Raw genomic sequence first — 16,133 nt, forward strand, 5'->3', positions numbered from 1 at the left:
ATATACACATTTTCTTATATCACTTTTACTTAATATATTATATACATATTTATTTCAATCTATTGCTTCTGTACCTTACAATAATATACTTCCCTTACCTCTCTCTCAGCATCTTTTCTCTTCTCCTCTGCATTCCGTATGTTAGGACTTTACATCATTTACGTATTCTACACTTCCCAAGCTTTCCATGTCTACCTATAAGCTTTGACTATTCGAAAAACTGTGTCGCCCTCTAAACCGCCGCAGGAAATGTAGATTTACACGTAAAGGGAAGAAAGTTTAAATAATCAGAAAGAAAAACAGACCAGAAAAACCAACACTGAAAAGAAGATCAACAACTATTCCACACCTATATAAAAGAATTACATAAAAGTTCCCTTTTGAATTGGAAATAAGTAAAATTCTCAATGTATGGAAGAATATTCCCGAACTTATTCACAAGGAGAACATACCATAAAATGACGACAGGAAAACAAATACTATTAGTACCAGGTCCAGTAACATTATCACCTCAGGTACAAACTGCATTATCGCAAGATGCACTCTCCCACACGGGGGCTGAGTTTGTTTCCATTTTCCAAAACGTTTTGAAAAATACAAGGAAATTATTCAAGAGCTACGATATGAAGGCTCAACCTATTGTCATTGCTGGTTCAGGAACTTTGGGGTTTGATATTGCCGGTTCTAATTTGATTAAACCAAAAGATAAAGTTCTTGTTTTATCTACTGGGTTCTTTAGTGATTCATTTGCTGATTGTTTGCAGGGATATGGTGCTGAAGTTACGAAGTTGACAGCTCCCCTAGGTGATGTGGTTCCATTACAAGATTTTGAAGATGAATTGAAGAAGGGTCATTATACGGCGGTGGTTGCTACTCATGTAGATACCTCTACTGGTGTATTGAATGATATTGAGAGTATTTCTGAAGTGGTACAGAGGATATCTCCCGAGAGTTTCCTTTTTGTAGATAGTGTTTGTGCCATTGGTTGTGAAACTATGGAATTTGATAAATGGAAAGTAGATTATTGCTTGACTGCATCTCAAAAGGCAATTGGTGCACCACCAGGGTTAAGTATATCTATGATTAGTGAAAGGGCTTTACAATTTGCATTGGGGAAACGAAATAATAGTGGTGTGTTTTTTACTTCTTTGAAAAGATGGTCACCAATATTGAAGGCATACGAGGGAAATTTGGGTGCATATTTTGCTACACCTCCTACGCAATTGATAAATAGTTTAGATGTTGCATTGAAGCAAATTTTAGAAACTGAAGGCGGTATAGACGGAAGAGTTCTTAAACATAAGGAAACCAGTGATTGGTTCAAAGACAGGCTATGTAAAGAATTGAATCTAAAATTGGTAAGCAAATATCCTTCTAATGTTTCTGCACATGGTCTAACTTCTATATATGTACCAAATCCAAAAGAAACAATACTATCATTAAAGGAGCGCGGGTTTATCATTGCAGGTGGACTTCATAAGGAAATTGCAAGTCAATATATTAGAATTGGCCATATGGGTGTATCGGCATGTGATGATGAATTGAACCATATTCCGAAATGCTTTAAGGCATTGAAAGATGTACTCTAATCTTTATGAAGAGAGGTCAAAGCCCTTTAGCAACCTGTTACGCCCTTCTTCATATTCATACTCTCAAGGCTCCAAAGGATGTTACTTCATTTGTGTACGTATGTGCGTACGTAATATCTATGTATTTATTTAATTGAACATATTCCTACGTAATATGAAAACACTTATACCTCTTTAATGTGCTAGCGTATAACAGATAAACTTAATACATGAAGACTAAGTACCTAGATAGTTATCTGATTATGTAGGTTCCTGAATTGCATATACCATTAAGTACTTATAAGGAGAATGGCCTATTCCGACTTGAAATTAGCCGCCCAGGTAGGAGCTCTGTTTTCACTGACTCGTTTTCCTCTCAATATTCAAGAAGTCAGAAAACTGACACAAAAAGGAGTCAGATCCAGCCGTTTGCCATCCAAATGGTAACTCCATTCTGACTCCGTTTCCTACTTAGTCACGTGCCACGTTATAACTGTGGCGTACGGGTGGTAATGTGACAACAACTGTGAAAGAATACCTTAAGAATTAAAGCACAGCGGAGGAAATTATCAGATATGAAAGATTTCCAAGATGACTCTCTTTGAACAACAAAGTTTCAAGAGATTGAGAAGGCAATAATTCAAACCAATTGCTCACTTGTTTGCTTGATCTTTAACATATAAAAGCGACTACATATTTTCGTGATATTTTGACCTTTACTCCCCGTCTCAATCATATCTAAATTGTAACATACATCTAAGAAACCAAGCAACGCTAGCTCTCGTAACAGAACTTCCCTTCAAAACAACAACATATTTAACCGAAAAAATGCCTTACGCCTTATCTGAAGCTCATAAGAAAATGGTCATGTCTCACTTAAGTGAAACTGACCCAGAATTAGAACAAATCATCAAAGCTGAAATCGACAGACAAAAGCATTCTATCGTCTTAATCGCATCTGAAAATTTCACCTCGACATCTGTCTTTGATGCCTTAGGTACTCCATTATCTAACAAATATTCTGAAGGTTATCCAGGTGCCCGTTACTATGGTGGGAATGAACAAATTGACAAAATTGAATTATTATGTCAAGCAAGAGCCCTAAAGGCTTTCAACTTAACTGCTGATAAATGGGGTGTCAATGTTCAAACTTTATCAGGTTCTCCAGCCAACTTACAAGTCTACCAAGCTATCATGAGACCTCATGATAGATTAATGGGTCTTTACTTACCAGATGGTGGTCATTTGTCCCACGGTTATGCTACTGAAAATAGAAAAATCTCTGCTGTGTCCACTTATTTCGAATCATTCCCATACAGAGTCAACCAAGAAACCGGTATCATCGATTACGACACATTAGAACAAAACGCCATCTTATACAGACCAAAAGTCCTAGTCGCAGGTACCTCCGCATACTGTCGTTTGATCGATTACAAGAGGATGAGAGAAATTGCTGACAAGTGTGGTGCTTACTTGATGGTCGACATGGCCCACATTTCCGGTTTGATCGCTGCCGGTGTCATCCCATCTCCATTTGAATACGCTGATATCGTTACCACTACCACTCATAAGTCATTGAGAGGTCCTCGTGGTGCTATGATCTTCTTCAGAAGAGGGTTGAGATCCGTCAATGCAAAGACTGGTAAGGAAATTTACTACGATTTGGAAAACCCAATTAATTTCTCCGTGTTCCCTGGTCATCAAGGTGGTCCACATAACCATACCATTGCTGCCTTGGCTACTGCTTTGAAACAAGTTGATACTCCAGAATTCAAAGAATATCAACAATTGGTCGTCAAGAACGCTAAAACTTTGGAATTGGAATTCAAGAAGTTAGGTTACAAGTTGGTTTCTAACGGTACTGATTCGCATATGGTTTTAGTTTCTTTGAGAGAACAAGGCATCGATGGTGCCCGTGTCGACTACGTTTGTGATAAGGCTAACATTGTCTTGAACAAAAACTCTATCCCAGGTGATAAATCTGCTTTAGTTCCAGGTGGTATCCGTATTGGTGCGCCAGCTATGACAACTAGGGGTATGGGTGAAGAAGATTTCCAAAAGATTGCTCAATACATCGATAAAGCTGTCCAATTGGCCAAAGAAGTTCAACAATCTTTACCAAAGGATGCTAATAAATTAAAGGATTTCAAAGCTAAGATCGATGAAGGTTCTGATGTCATAACAAACATTAAACAAGAAATTTACCAATGGGCTGGTGAATATCCCTTAGCTGTGTAACCTCCTCAAAGAATCGTCATCTCATATCATATTTTAATGACATTTTCAACAAATTAACATTCCATACTAATAACAAAAGAAGAAACTCGCGATTTTATGTAATATATGTTCTTCGTTAACATCCCTATATATATATATATAATCATTCACTGTACATGCATAATTCAACATTATAGATAATCAAGAGCAAGCTTTTCTTTTCCTTTGAAAAAAATTAAATAGTTGTACGTATGACCTATATAATGGACGGGGAGATGGAACCTACAATTAAATTAGTTTTCCTTACAAATACAGTCCCAGACTATGACCTAACTCCTCAATTCTGCTAAGATCCTTTGAGAACTCCACCTCTTTTCGGAAGCAAAAGATACAATGTTCATGATACAAGTTACAAATTTTTCTCTTTGATCTCTATCAATTAACTGTTTTAACCTTGGCATCAATTTTTCTAGAACAATACTCCTTTGAATATCTTCACTTTGATCTAGTATATAGTTACCGTCACCTTCTTCACCAAACATTCCTGTAAACGCATCTCTAGAGCCGTATCTGGATACATCTTCCCATTTTTCAATACTAGGGATACCTAATTTTTCAAAAATTGACATAATTAATCTAATATCACTCCCACTTTCCAAAACATTTGAGCCGTCATCAAACATTGCCGGTGCAAAATTCTCTATATTGGTAGACACTTGAAACCATTGCGATACGAGGACAAGTAATGCCCAAATATCTACTTCAAACCTATAGTTCTTGACACCAAATAACAATTCAGGCGCTTTATAAAATGAAGTGGATACATCCGTAATTTTATCATCAGGACGTTCAGTAACTACCTGCTTGGAATCCGTTTCATCATAGGAGATCCCAAAATCGGTAATTATCAACTGAATATTGTCTTCACCATTCATTTCCAACAGTATGTTTTGCGGTTTGATATCTCGATGGATTATACCATGAGAATGTAAATATGTTAAACCTTCCACTAACTGGAGGAAGAAACCGTAACTGTATTGATTAATATCAAAATAGTTCTCGTATACCATATTATATGGCTCAATCTCTTGCTCTTCCATAGGAGATTTAGTGAGTGAGTAATATGGGTTGAATTTCCTTCTGGTTGGTTTCAGGTCATTACCATAACTTGGTTTGTAGTTCTTTATCATGAATTCATCCAAAGTAGAAGGATAAAAAAGCAACAATAATTCCAATTCATCTTGTCTTTTACTGTGATCCAATAATTCAATTAGATGAGCGTTGCGGAAATCTCCTAATCGTAAGATTTTCTTCATGATTGCTAATTCATATCGAGGATTATGAGGGGGAACAACATAATCAGTAGCCAGCGATTTCACAGCATATTTGTCTTGAACATTATATATTCGAGCTGTTTTAGTACTTTTGAGAAGCTTCCTTTCTGATATTGGGAGGTCTGATAGTTTTACCATGATCGAATGATTTCAATTTCTTTCTTTCCTTCATGGAAAGTTAGAAGATTCAACTCTTTTTTAAATTTCTCTGTTTCATCAATTTTTATAGACGCTAGTTACTATTTCCTTTAAAGTTCGAACTTTAGGGACAGTTGAAGATAGCAACCTTGAATCGATATAGAAGGCAGCAAAAGTATCTTCAGAGAGACAATGCACATTCTACACACGATATAAAGAGTTTCGGTAATATTTAAGTTTGCTTTTTTGATTAGCTTATGGTGTTGCATAAGAGGGGATCGTGCCAAAGATTTTTGTGAATGCCAGTGTCAAGAAAACTGCCATTATCAATGAACCGGCAAGATATATTTTCAATAATATACATTCAATACCTAGATATCATTCTGTTCCGTTTTTTATACTGATATTTTTTATATCAGGTACTTTTGAATTTTATTTGTTTGTGCGACTAATGCTCTCTTTACGTTCTTTGAATATTTAGTGAGAAAAGTAAAGTAATACCCAACAATTTTCTCAGGCAATAATTAACTAAAAAATGTATTTTGCGTATTGCTTTACATATACTGATCTCTAGATATCATCTCTAGAGTGTGACCTAAAAATTGGTGACGATCCTTCCATGATATGACGGCGAAATAGATTGTGATATTCAAAGCTGGAGGGCCTCATTTAACGCTAATTCAAGGACAAGGTTACAAAAAGAACAAATATAAAAGTATCCTTAGTATTTTACCCCTCACCAAAACTGTTGTTAAATGAAGTGAATAATGTGTATTTCTTCTGGTCTTTTGATTTATTATTATTATTATTGCGTCGTTCGGAAAGCCCGGAAAGTGTCATAGTGTCATTCCGTTGAAGCGTCACTGTCAGGTAAGTGGATCCACAGATACAAAAATTTAAAAGTCATGCTAACACAGGATGTTGCTTGTCGAATTTGTCACATATTACCTGGACTAAAGGATCCAGTTTAATCTATCTTTTTTAATATGTAATAGTTTTCTTTTTTTTCTTTAAGCAAGTTTTGAGTTCAAGTTAAAGATACGGTTCCCTTCCACTGATGAAACAACTATTATTTCTAGTCTTGTTTCTTCGGACTACATCCTTTTGTCCCCCCCTCTCATTTTGTTGTAATCATATTCGCCAGTTTAACACCGTTTCGTGTTTACAAGCATAACCTGAATTTAAGTATACTATGTCATAAAAACTACATAGGGCCATACAGAAGTTATATCACCATTTACGCTCACCAGTTCGTATCATATTGACCTCCAATAGTCACGACCAAGCACTTCCAGTATCTTAAGGGATGTTGCGCCGAGGTTCGTCTACTTCAGAAAAATGTTTGTCTCCACCTGCCCTAACGAAATATTGTCAACAAACTGCATGCAATTCTTAGAGATATGTCCAGGATCCCATATGGCAAAGATCAATCAAACTTATTGCGGGATTGGCTCAAGAATTCTTTTATGGAGTGCACATTGGAAAGTATTTGGAGTAACTCGTCAGCTTTCTTGGAAACATCAATTTTACAAGCATTTCTCCTAGGTGAATTATCAATTTAAAATGGATGGATAAGGATAACCTGTCGGCACGTCAAATTAACTTGGCGAGGAACCTTTATAGTCATTCCGGAATTCTTCTTGCATTTTTCAACGTCGGTACGGTAAAGCTTATCTGATTTCGTGATGAAATATATAACATGATGGTAACTGCGGAAGATAACAACATAGGTGAGCAACATAATTTTCACTACTAAAAAGGAAAATATTTTTTGTAAGTCTATGTAAGTTTAAATTCTCTTTTCCTTAATATGAAAACTACTATATTTCTTCATTGGAAACACCGGTATCTTCCCTCAGCCATGCTAATGCTAAAGGATGTAAACTGTTAACTCTAGTAATCGATATATGAGGTTGATTAGTACTAGAATGGAACGTAACATGACCATTAGTATTCCCATCAATCTCATTACAAAATTCGACATCTTTAGTGTAGTTTAATTGTGAAACAATACGACCATCTTTAACATGTATCACTTTATCTGGCCATTTAGCTAATCCATCAAAGATATGAGTGGCGTAAATTACAGAACATTTTCTTGTTTCAGTTTCCCATTTTAAAAATTGTAATAATCTTGATCTCGCAATAACATCTAAATCTACTGTAACTTCATCTAAGAGAAGCACTTTCCAAGGTTTTAATAATCCCATTGCCAATTGAACACGTCTCTTTTGTCCGTCACTTAATCTATGCATTCTCCAATTGGTATCAATATCTAATATCTCAATCAATTTCTCACCTCTTTCTTTAAAATGATTTAATCCGATACTCTCCAATAATTCCAAGACACCAATGTCTCTATTAATAATGCTCATATGACACCATTCGGTCCCCAAATAAGTAGTCACTTGCCAGTCTTTCTCTTCAGAGTTTACTTCTTCTTGATGCATAGATAAGGGACTAAATGGGTCCAATCCATTAACACGGATTTTCCCATTAAGACATAAATGTTTCCCACTTAATAATTTCAATAACGTGGATTTACCTGCACCATTGGCACCAACAACTAAAGTTCTTTTGTTCCAAGGAATTTGTAACTTAATATCAATTACGGATGGTTTTGTTGCTTCAGCAAATTTATATGTTAGATTGTCTACTTCAACTGCAAATTCTGCCATTTTCGTTTTTTCTGCCAGTGTGGAGACTTGTAAGAAAGCTATGAAGTATTATGTTTCATGATATACTCAATGGATATTGCTACTCTATGAGATCCCTAGTTATATAATAATAATTTTTCAGTTTAACGAATTGTGCTTATGTAAATTGCTCGAGGCGGCGAAAACGAACAATAGAAAATTAAAAAAAATTATGTCAATGTCACGTGAAATTCATCACTGACGTTCCGAACAGTTGCACCCTTAATGTCACATAAGCTAAATAGTCATGCATGATATACTTTGAAGCTCAGTATAATTGGTTTTTGTTGAATATTAATTATATAATAGTAATTATTATACGTGAAAGAGTGTTATTGGATCTATAAATTGGCCTCTGGTATAAGCTACTCAGTGTAAGACCAAACCATCCCACAAATGGCTGACTACATTCTAATTGAGCCCGTAGAAACTTGCCTAACAGTACCCAATTTTATTCCTCTGTTTTATAAGTATTAATCATAGAGAGTATGTAATTGAGACTTGAATACTTTGAAAAGTCTGGGAACATAAACCCCATCTTATTCTTGAAAGTGTTCCTACCTGTAAATCGTAAAAGTATAGCAAAGATACCTATAAGGATTGAAAGTTTTATGAATGATCCTGAATATAAAGCGGCACAATTGAGGCAAGTGCTTTCACTTTTACCATAATAGCAAGAGGGTTTATCGTTGATAGGAACATTCTTATAAGCTTCGTTTATTTCGATCTGTTTACCAAGTAAACAGAGAACTTCTTCTATATTGTATTGTTTTATGGTACCTTCCCCTGATGCTGTTGTTAACAAGACGCTTTGTGGGTGGATTATTGTCTGCCATCCATTATAGTCATCTATTATTGACATATCCTGGGATATTTTGAGAATTTTCCTCCAGAATTTATTGTCATCAGCGTCATTATCATTTGAAGAAGGTATCATTAGAACCTGCTGTATTATTCCATGGACCAAATCAACTGTATTTTCAAAGTTATCCTGATTACATTCGTAAGCTTCTAATAACAATTGTTTCTTTTCAAGGATAATATTAGCATAAATAAACAATGGTACCAACATTGATTGCTTAGATATTACTAAGTCAAATATTTGGAAAATGGTTCCATTAGAAGAACCATCTTCCCATGGTTTTAAATCATGTGAAAAAATAGTCAATATAGCCGAAATGGCAAAAAATGGGTTAATGGAATCAAAGTGTAATTTAGAAAATAAATCAATATCCATCATCCTCATCAACTGCGGGATGATTTGAAGTTGATCTAGCGAGAAATCCAAACAGTTCATCATAAAATCACGTAAATATAATAATGTGAAACGTTCAACACATCCAAATAATTGTTCTTCATCAACGATTTTATTATCTTTTGAGATACCGCTAGATGAGGTTTGTGTATCAGTATTCTGGATGGGGTCAGTATCACCTCTAATTCTAGCATCCAACGGGGTAAGAAAGCTTGTGGTTTTGACAAACGGATAGCTTTCTATAAATACCATAATAAAAACTGAAACTAGGTCATGATATCCTTGGTAATAATTTAGTTGTGGATATTTCCGCAAGACTTTTACAATAGTACTATAAAGAATGTCTCTTAAACGTTCTTTCAAACGCTCATCTTTTAAAGTACCAAAAGAGCGTTTCACATCAAGCATTACTTGATTCTCATCCTTGTGTTGTTTTACTGAAAGTAATTCAGGATCTTTATCCTCATCATCATATATCGTTAGTTGTTCATAAAGCAGTTGTCTCCAAGCTTCTCTTCTAAGAGGATGATTTATAAAGCCAAATACTGTACTTCCCAATTTCCCAAGTGTATGATAATCATTTGCTTCCAGTACCCTTTGGATAAGCTTCTGTTTCATGTCTTGCTTTTCTCTCATGTTAAAATAAGTCACTAGAGTTCTCGCATCAAAAACATTCTCCATAGGCATAGGATCAGCAGTCATTTTATTTGATACCTTTATTGGCATCGGAAGGTAAAACGACGTTAAGTTCACCATTTTCTAACCACTTATAAAACTTGTCAACCGTTAAATGGTAGGTTGCTCGTTTTCTTCTTTTTCTACGATGTTTGTCTTTCTGTCCTCTCTGTATTTCAATTTTTGTACACTTTTCTCATCGCTCTAAAAAGTTGATACTTTTTTAAACTAAACAAATGCCTTAGCGTACGAGGTTAAAGAACATCACTGTCGAATTTATAAAGAAAAGAAACTTTTATAGCAACTATCACACTATCCATCAATGACAAGCCAAGTTTGTTATTTATTATGTGAGCACCGATTGATTTGTTCTTTGATAGTATGACATAGCTCTAGCTGCTTAGATAATCTACATACTGGTCACTCATATACAAAGCGAATTAGGTACATTGGTGACTACAAATAAAAGACGAATACAATTTAATAATGAAGAGTAATTTCCCAACCTAGAGACTAAATAACTATTGGTTCAGGGGAAACAAGGGTCAGACAAAAGACCAACGTATTGAAAATATCAAGAGGAAACTGTGGTGATTTTTGCCAAGAACAAAAAGAAGTTTCACTCTCTTACAAAGATATAAAATTTTCACTTAATTGTTCTTTTCTTCCTCTCTTAAAATCCAGTAGTCTTTATTTGTAACTCTTCAAAAGGATCTTTTTAGGTACGTACTTTTCACTAAAAGGAAAAAAATGAAACATGCATAATTTACATGTAATTACCTAATCGGGTAATTACATAGAAAAAAGTTTCAATGGGAAGATCGAAGAAAGCCAAGATCTGACCGACCGAGCAGACCTCTTCCCTACAGAACGACAAGGTATAAAAATAAGCAAAGTTTTTCTACCATGTTCTCGGTTTTTGAAGTTCTTATTGAATATGACAACTGTACATTTCTGTCATAGCCAAAACATTCAATCCCATTACACGTAAATATGTCTTCCAGCACAGACGTGCCTCAGTTAAGTCAGTACTTTTTTGACAGTAATTATAACCCTGGCCAGAGTTTAATAAGCTATACATCAATATATGGAAATGATACCGTTGTATCCTTCGATGAAGTACAAACAATCGTTGATAAGAAAATCACTGAAGCTATTATGTTTGGTGTGAGATGCGGGGCAGTTATTTTAACCATAATAGTTATGTGGATGATATCGAAGAAAAAGAAAACTCCGATCTTCATAATAAACCAAATATCATTATTCCTTATCCTCCTACACTCCGCTCTATATTTCAGATACTTGCTATCGAATTACTCTTCTGTCACATATGCCTTAACAGGATTCCCACAATTTATCCATAGAGGTGATGTCCATATTTACGGTGCTGCTAGTATTATCCAGGTATTGTTAGTCGCTTCCATTGAAACTTCTTTGGTTTTCCAAGTGAAAGTTATTTTTACTGGTGATAATTTCAAAAGAATTGGGAGAGTAGTAATGGGAATATCAATAGCTTTAGGCCTAGCAACCGTTGCTATGTATTTCGTTGCTGCAATTAAAGGTATGATTTCAACATATAATAACGTTGGTGGTACACAACCAAAATACTTCAACGTGGCTACTATTTTATTAGCATCATCGATAAATTTTATGACGTTGATTTTGGTGATTAAATTGATACTTGCAATAAGATCGAGAAGGTTTTTAGGTCTAAAACAATTTGATAGTTTCCATATTCTATTAATTATGTCATGCCAGTCTTTACTGGCACCTTCTATCCTTTTTATTCTTGCCTATAGCTTAAATCCCAATGATGGTACTGACGTCCTTGTAACAGTTGCAACACTACTGGTTGTTTTATCTCTACCATTATCCTCGATGTGGGCTACTGCTGCAAACAATGCCTCAAGACCAACATCAGCTGGTTCAGACTACTCACCAAGCACCGGTTTTTATGATAATAGTAGATCAAGTGCTATGTCACAGAGTTTACATTCTGAAGGAAAGAAATCGTTTAAAAGTCGGCTGTATAATTTATATCCTACGAGATCTTCAGACAAAAGCTCAGAGCACACGTTTGTAGATCATCAAGATTTAGAAAAGAATGATTTGTATGAGCTTTCAACACCAATTACACAAACAAATCCCAATGGCATTCAATTATCGAACTATAGATCAAAGATGGTAAATAACGAAATGGATTATCTTGCTGACATTTATACTCCCAATACCGCTGCAGACGAAAATGCAAGGAAGTTTTGGTCCGAGGGAAATGGTGATGATTTTGATTCCATAAGTAAAGAAAGTTCTGAATTAACGCATGAATTGCATCCTGATATTGTTAAAATGGCTGCAGGGAATAACGAAGGAGATGATGAATTTCTGGAAACTAAAAAAATTACACTGAAAAATATAGCGCCTAAATGACGTTTGGAAAAAAAAATTGTTCTTTAAGTATATCATTTTTATATACTATCTATGTTTAATATTTTACTCTAATCACTTAATCTGTTCATTTCATAAGTACTATTATCAGTATCATTGGTTAGTTCTTTGGGCTTATTCTGCATAAGTCTATTTCTTAATATACTATAAAATAGCCATGCAGATATTATGTTTAGTAGATCATGAACCCAGTATAAATTCCTCAGGCCGTATATCAAACTGAAGATACCAGAATAAAGCAGTAATGCGATCGTGACTTTGCCATCAAATGAGTTAGATGAGACACGACTAGGAATATTCAAGTTTGCATTGGAACAAACTAGCAGTATGATTGGTGTGACCGATAAAATATTATGATGCGATCTAAATGAAGTTTCCCATCTAATACCTACATTATGTAAAAATACAATGATGATAGGTGCGTCAATAATGGAAACAAACAAAAATAAAACCAGTATTGACATGTTATAGTTACGGATATTGGCATAGTCCCTACATTTCTTCATATATCCAATTTTAATACAGATGACAACCTGTGCCAAAAATAGCATTATAAATGCCAGCTGGTAAGGTATGTAGGATATCACCATAATATTCAGCAGAATACCAGGAATGATATGTTTCTTTTGAAACAATTTTGTATCCATAGGTGGGCAGTTAGGAGTAGTAGCTTCTACCAATCCTTCAGGGCGATTTTTACTAAAATAGTGAACACTTTTCTCGATCAACGCTAATCCAGCAGCTAAAACATACAATAACGCAAAGGACATGAGGCCAAATATAGTGCCTAATCCAGAAGCAAACCATTCCTGGATACCCAAATAATAAAAGTTTGCATGAATATGTTCTTTTTCTAACAAAAATGGACGATTTAACTTTAGAGGATCTAATAAATACAAAATTCTTTGAACGGTTCGATTATTTACAATGGGACTTAATATGAAAAGCACAAATAAAAGAAAGAAACCCCATTCTTGAATAATGTAACTTAAGGATGAATGAAAACTGAGAAAGATAGCTGTCTCATTATAGTGATGAAATTGATAAGCCATTGCCAATGCAATGATGAAGATCGGAAAAGATGCAATGGCCAATCTATATCTTATGAAAAGCAGTTTGATAGTTAATAGCCAATTAATTTTTAGTTTCAAATGTACATTTATATTTGGTGGCATAATGACGGAAAGTCTTATTGGTCTAGGTTTGGTTTCATTTAGTGGAATAAATGGCGCCACATTGTGAACACTGACGTCGATATCGTCCTTACCAAGACCCAGATGCCATTTTGTTTCAAAGGGCTCATCTACAGATTGACGAATAAGTGGTTCGAAAAGTAAGGGTTTTTCTTTGGTATTTTCAACTGATGCTTGAATCTTATAAGAGATCAAAGAATCCCAAAGTTCTGGCAACTCTAATTCCTCTACAGCTAATGTATTGGTGTTTAATGATATGGTATGACCGAAGAACATAACGTTCCGTGGTTTGATAGGGATAGTTCTACTCGTAGGAGCCATTGTCAAAATAGCCGTCAAGAAATCTGAATCATCATCCAGTTCGTTTGGTTTCTCAATTATTATAAAGTCGTATTGACTTAAAATGTCTTTGTCATAAGATAACATTTTGAAAGGAGATTGCTCATTGGCAAAAGAGGAATCCGCCGCATAGCTGTTAATAGAAAAGGAATTTGGAATTACAGATATATCATCGGTAATACTGGCACATTTGAGATCCTTTATATTCTTTATTATAACGTGCTCTTTACAGAAACGTACCTTCGGATTTGCCAATGAAGTTAATAGAGTAAACGAAAAGTTATCACCTTCAGTAGGTATGAATATCTTTGAATATGCCTCGGTTGAATCTATGTTTTCTTTAGTTATGGTAAATTGATCATCGAGGTTAATCAAGTTCATACCCATAGAAAAATCTGTATCCATGATTTTACCATAAGTACTTGGATTCAAAATTGCCTTTTCATTCATGGAGTAATCTTCAAAACCGGATAACAATAATTTTTTAGAGATATGCATTCTTTCTTCAAGAGAAACAGTTTTATCAGGCACAGAATCATCGACAGTTTCTAATAACAAAGTGGCAATGACTTCTCTTAGTTGCTTACACCAAACAATTGCTAAATGGTCGATGGGTGTCCATACACCCGGAATAGTTGTTGTGAATGTTGTAAACCCATTTTCGGGCGGAATTAGATCAGACACCATTGCATAATCGGCAGGTAAAACAGTATCTAGTATGCCTCCAGTGATTGAGATTAATGAAACATGTTTAGAGAAAAAGGAATCTTTATCAGCATATTGAGCTCTCCAATAATCATTGGTCTTTTTGTAAATCTTCAAAATATCTCCATCAAATGTAACGGGAGCGGCACCATGAGGTGTTGATAAAGTTATTATAGAATTTATAGAACCATGGATATGGTTTCGTAACGTTGGCATTACACGAGCCACCATACCTCCCATAGAGTGTCCCAATATCAAAACAGATTTAGGAATTGGTCTTCCGTCAAATCCATTTGTTTGTTCATAAAGTTCCAAGATGTATCGTATTGCATCATTCAAATACTCTGCTTGATCAAGCATGGTACCTCCATGGAATGCGGTATAATCTTCATTAAAATCAGCTGCAAAGAAGTCTAGATTTTTTGCGTTTTCTTTCATAATCTCATTTGGTGAATCAAAATATTTATTAGCACATGCTGACGCGATTGACCTCACTTGACGAAAACTTCCTGCATTACCGGGAATAAACAATACCGGAATCCCATCCAATTTTATATGTGTATTATTCGCTGGTATTTTATCTTTCCCTTGCTCTCTGTATAAGTATAGATGGTATTTTTTGGCTAGGGGAGTGTATCTTGTATCAAATCCATCAATTCTGGCATATGACGGGTACATGTAAATGCCCTGGCATTGCGGTAAATCAGCTCCAGAAAATGGACGAAATAAAGTAACCAATGTGATTAAAATTATGAAAAATGACCCTAAAAGGGTCACTATTTTCACATTCTTACTCCCATGTGTTAATATTTTTTCGATATTTGCATTCCTACTTTTCGAATCTTTAGGTTCCTTCTTTCTCAATGTTGCATTAGAATCAGATGGCGAAGTACTACTTTCTCTTGAATTTGAAAGACCATACGGTATCAGTACATTCCGTGATAAACCTGCCAACAACTTTCGTACACCCATTGCGCATGTACTTTTATAGGGATATTTTCAAAAGAATATCAAGATCCTGGGCAGTTTTCTTAGTTTTTCTTTTAATCTTAAATTGTTTATTTGTGAATTTGCAAGATTCTATATTGCCGTGTTTCAATTTTTTTTTCCTTTTTTAAAAGGGCTAACGTTTTACTCCATAGTTTTAGCGACACAGTGAACAAAGACTAAAGAATTTTCTGGATGAAGTTTCAATGGTAGCTGGAGTACTTAACGATGAGCCATGGACTACCAACGGTTGTAATTATAGAAGCTTCCTCTAAATTATGGTATAACAGATAATATAATCATGCAATTGTCTATATGTTATGTAATATAATAATACAAATTGATACGGTATATACGTATTCGGAATAAAATTGTTCGTGAAAAGCTTTAACGGGAGCTAATAGTGATCACCGTCCAGCAGTAAAATAAACTTTGAAAAAAATTGCAGTTAATCATGATGATCATAAGTTGTCGATGAATGCCCTTTATTTTATGAACAGGGTCATTAAGTGATTACAGAGTGTTTTAGAATGGCATATTATTACATGTAATCCCACTTAATTTGATGGTGTTGATGCATT

General features: G+C 34.9%; 7 protein-coding genes across 7 annotated transcripts; 3 read left to right on the forward strand and 4 right to left on the reverse strand.

Moving 5' to 3' along the window:
• Nucleotides 1-407: 407 nt before the first annotated feature.
• On the forward strand, nucleotides 408-1,589 carry AGX1 (alanine--glyoxylate transaminase; the record flags this gene model as incomplete). The annotated part of the gene is made up of 1 exon (XM_003671285.2): nucleotides 408-1,589. One exon carries the CDS (start codon nucleotides 408-410, stop codon nucleotides 1,587-1,589), a length of 1,182 nt encoding a protein of 393 aa, XP_003671333.2.
• Nucleotides 1,590-2,396: 807 nt separating this feature from the next.
• Nucleotides 2,397-3,806, forward strand: SHM2 (glycine hydroxymethyltransferase SHM2; the record flags this gene model as incomplete). Its single annotated transcript, XM_003671286.2, has 1 exon — nucleotides 2,397-3,806. One exon carries the CDS (start codon nucleotides 2,397-2,399, stop codon nucleotides 3,804-3,806), a length of 1,410 nt encoding a protein of 469 aa, XP_003671334.2.
• Nucleotides 3,807-4,114: 308 nt separating this feature from the next.
• Nucleotides 4,115-5,257, reverse strand: CAK1 (cyclin-dependent protein kinase-activating kinase CAK1; the record flags this gene model as incomplete). Its single annotated transcript, XM_003671287.2, has 1 exon — nucleotides 4,115-5,257. One exon carries the CDS (start codon nucleotides 5,255-5,257, stop codon nucleotides 4,115-4,117), a length of 1,143 nt encoding a protein of 380 aa, XP_003671335.2.
• A 1,820-nt stretch (nucleotides 5,258-7,077) lies between these two features.
• CAF16 (putative ATP-binding cassette family ATPase CAF16) lies at nucleotides 7,078-7,935 on the reverse strand (the record flags this gene model as incomplete). Its single annotated transcript, XM_003671288.2, has 1 exon — nucleotides 7,078-7,935. The coding sequence occupies one exon, from the start codon at nucleotides 7,933-7,935 to the stop codon at nucleotides 7,078-7,080; it is 858 nt and encodes a 285-aa protein (XP_003671336.2).
• Nucleotides 7,936-8,404: 469 nt separating this feature from the next.
• Nucleotides 8,405-9,964, reverse strand: GYP8 (GTPase-activating protein GYP8; the record flags this gene model as incomplete). The annotated part of the gene is made up of 1 exon (XM_003671289.2): nucleotides 8,405-9,964. One exon carries the CDS (start codon nucleotides 9,962-9,964, stop codon nucleotides 8,405-8,407), a length of 1,560 nt encoding a protein of 519 aa, XP_003671337.2.
• A 912-nt stretch (nucleotides 9,965-10,876) lies between these two features.
• Nucleotides 10,877-12,310, forward strand: STE2 (alpha-factor pheromone receptor STE2; the record flags this gene model as incomplete). The annotated part of the gene is made up of 1 exon (XM_003671290.2): nucleotides 10,877-12,310. One exon carries the CDS (start codon nucleotides 10,877-10,879, stop codon nucleotides 12,308-12,310), a length of 1,434 nt encoding a protein of 477 aa, XP_003671338.2.
• Nucleotides 12,311-12,378: 68 nt separating this feature from the next.
• On the reverse strand, nucleotides 12,379-15,537 carry BST1 (Bst1p; the record flags this gene model as incomplete). Its single annotated transcript, XM_003671291.2, has 1 exon — nucleotides 12,379-15,537. One exon carries the CDS (start codon nucleotides 15,535-15,537, stop codon nucleotides 12,379-12,381), a length of 3,159 nt encoding a protein of 1,052 aa, XP_003671339.2.
• Nucleotides 15,538-16,133: the final 596 nt, after the last annotated feature.

Source organism: Naumovozyma dairenensis, chromosome 7 (assembly GCF_000227115.2).
Source record: "Naumovozyma dairenensis CBS 421 chromosome 7, complete genome".
Taxonomy (NCBI): Eukaryota; Fungi; Ascomycota; class Saccharomycetes; order Saccharomycetales; family Saccharomycetaceae; genus Naumovozyma; species Naumovozyma dairenensis.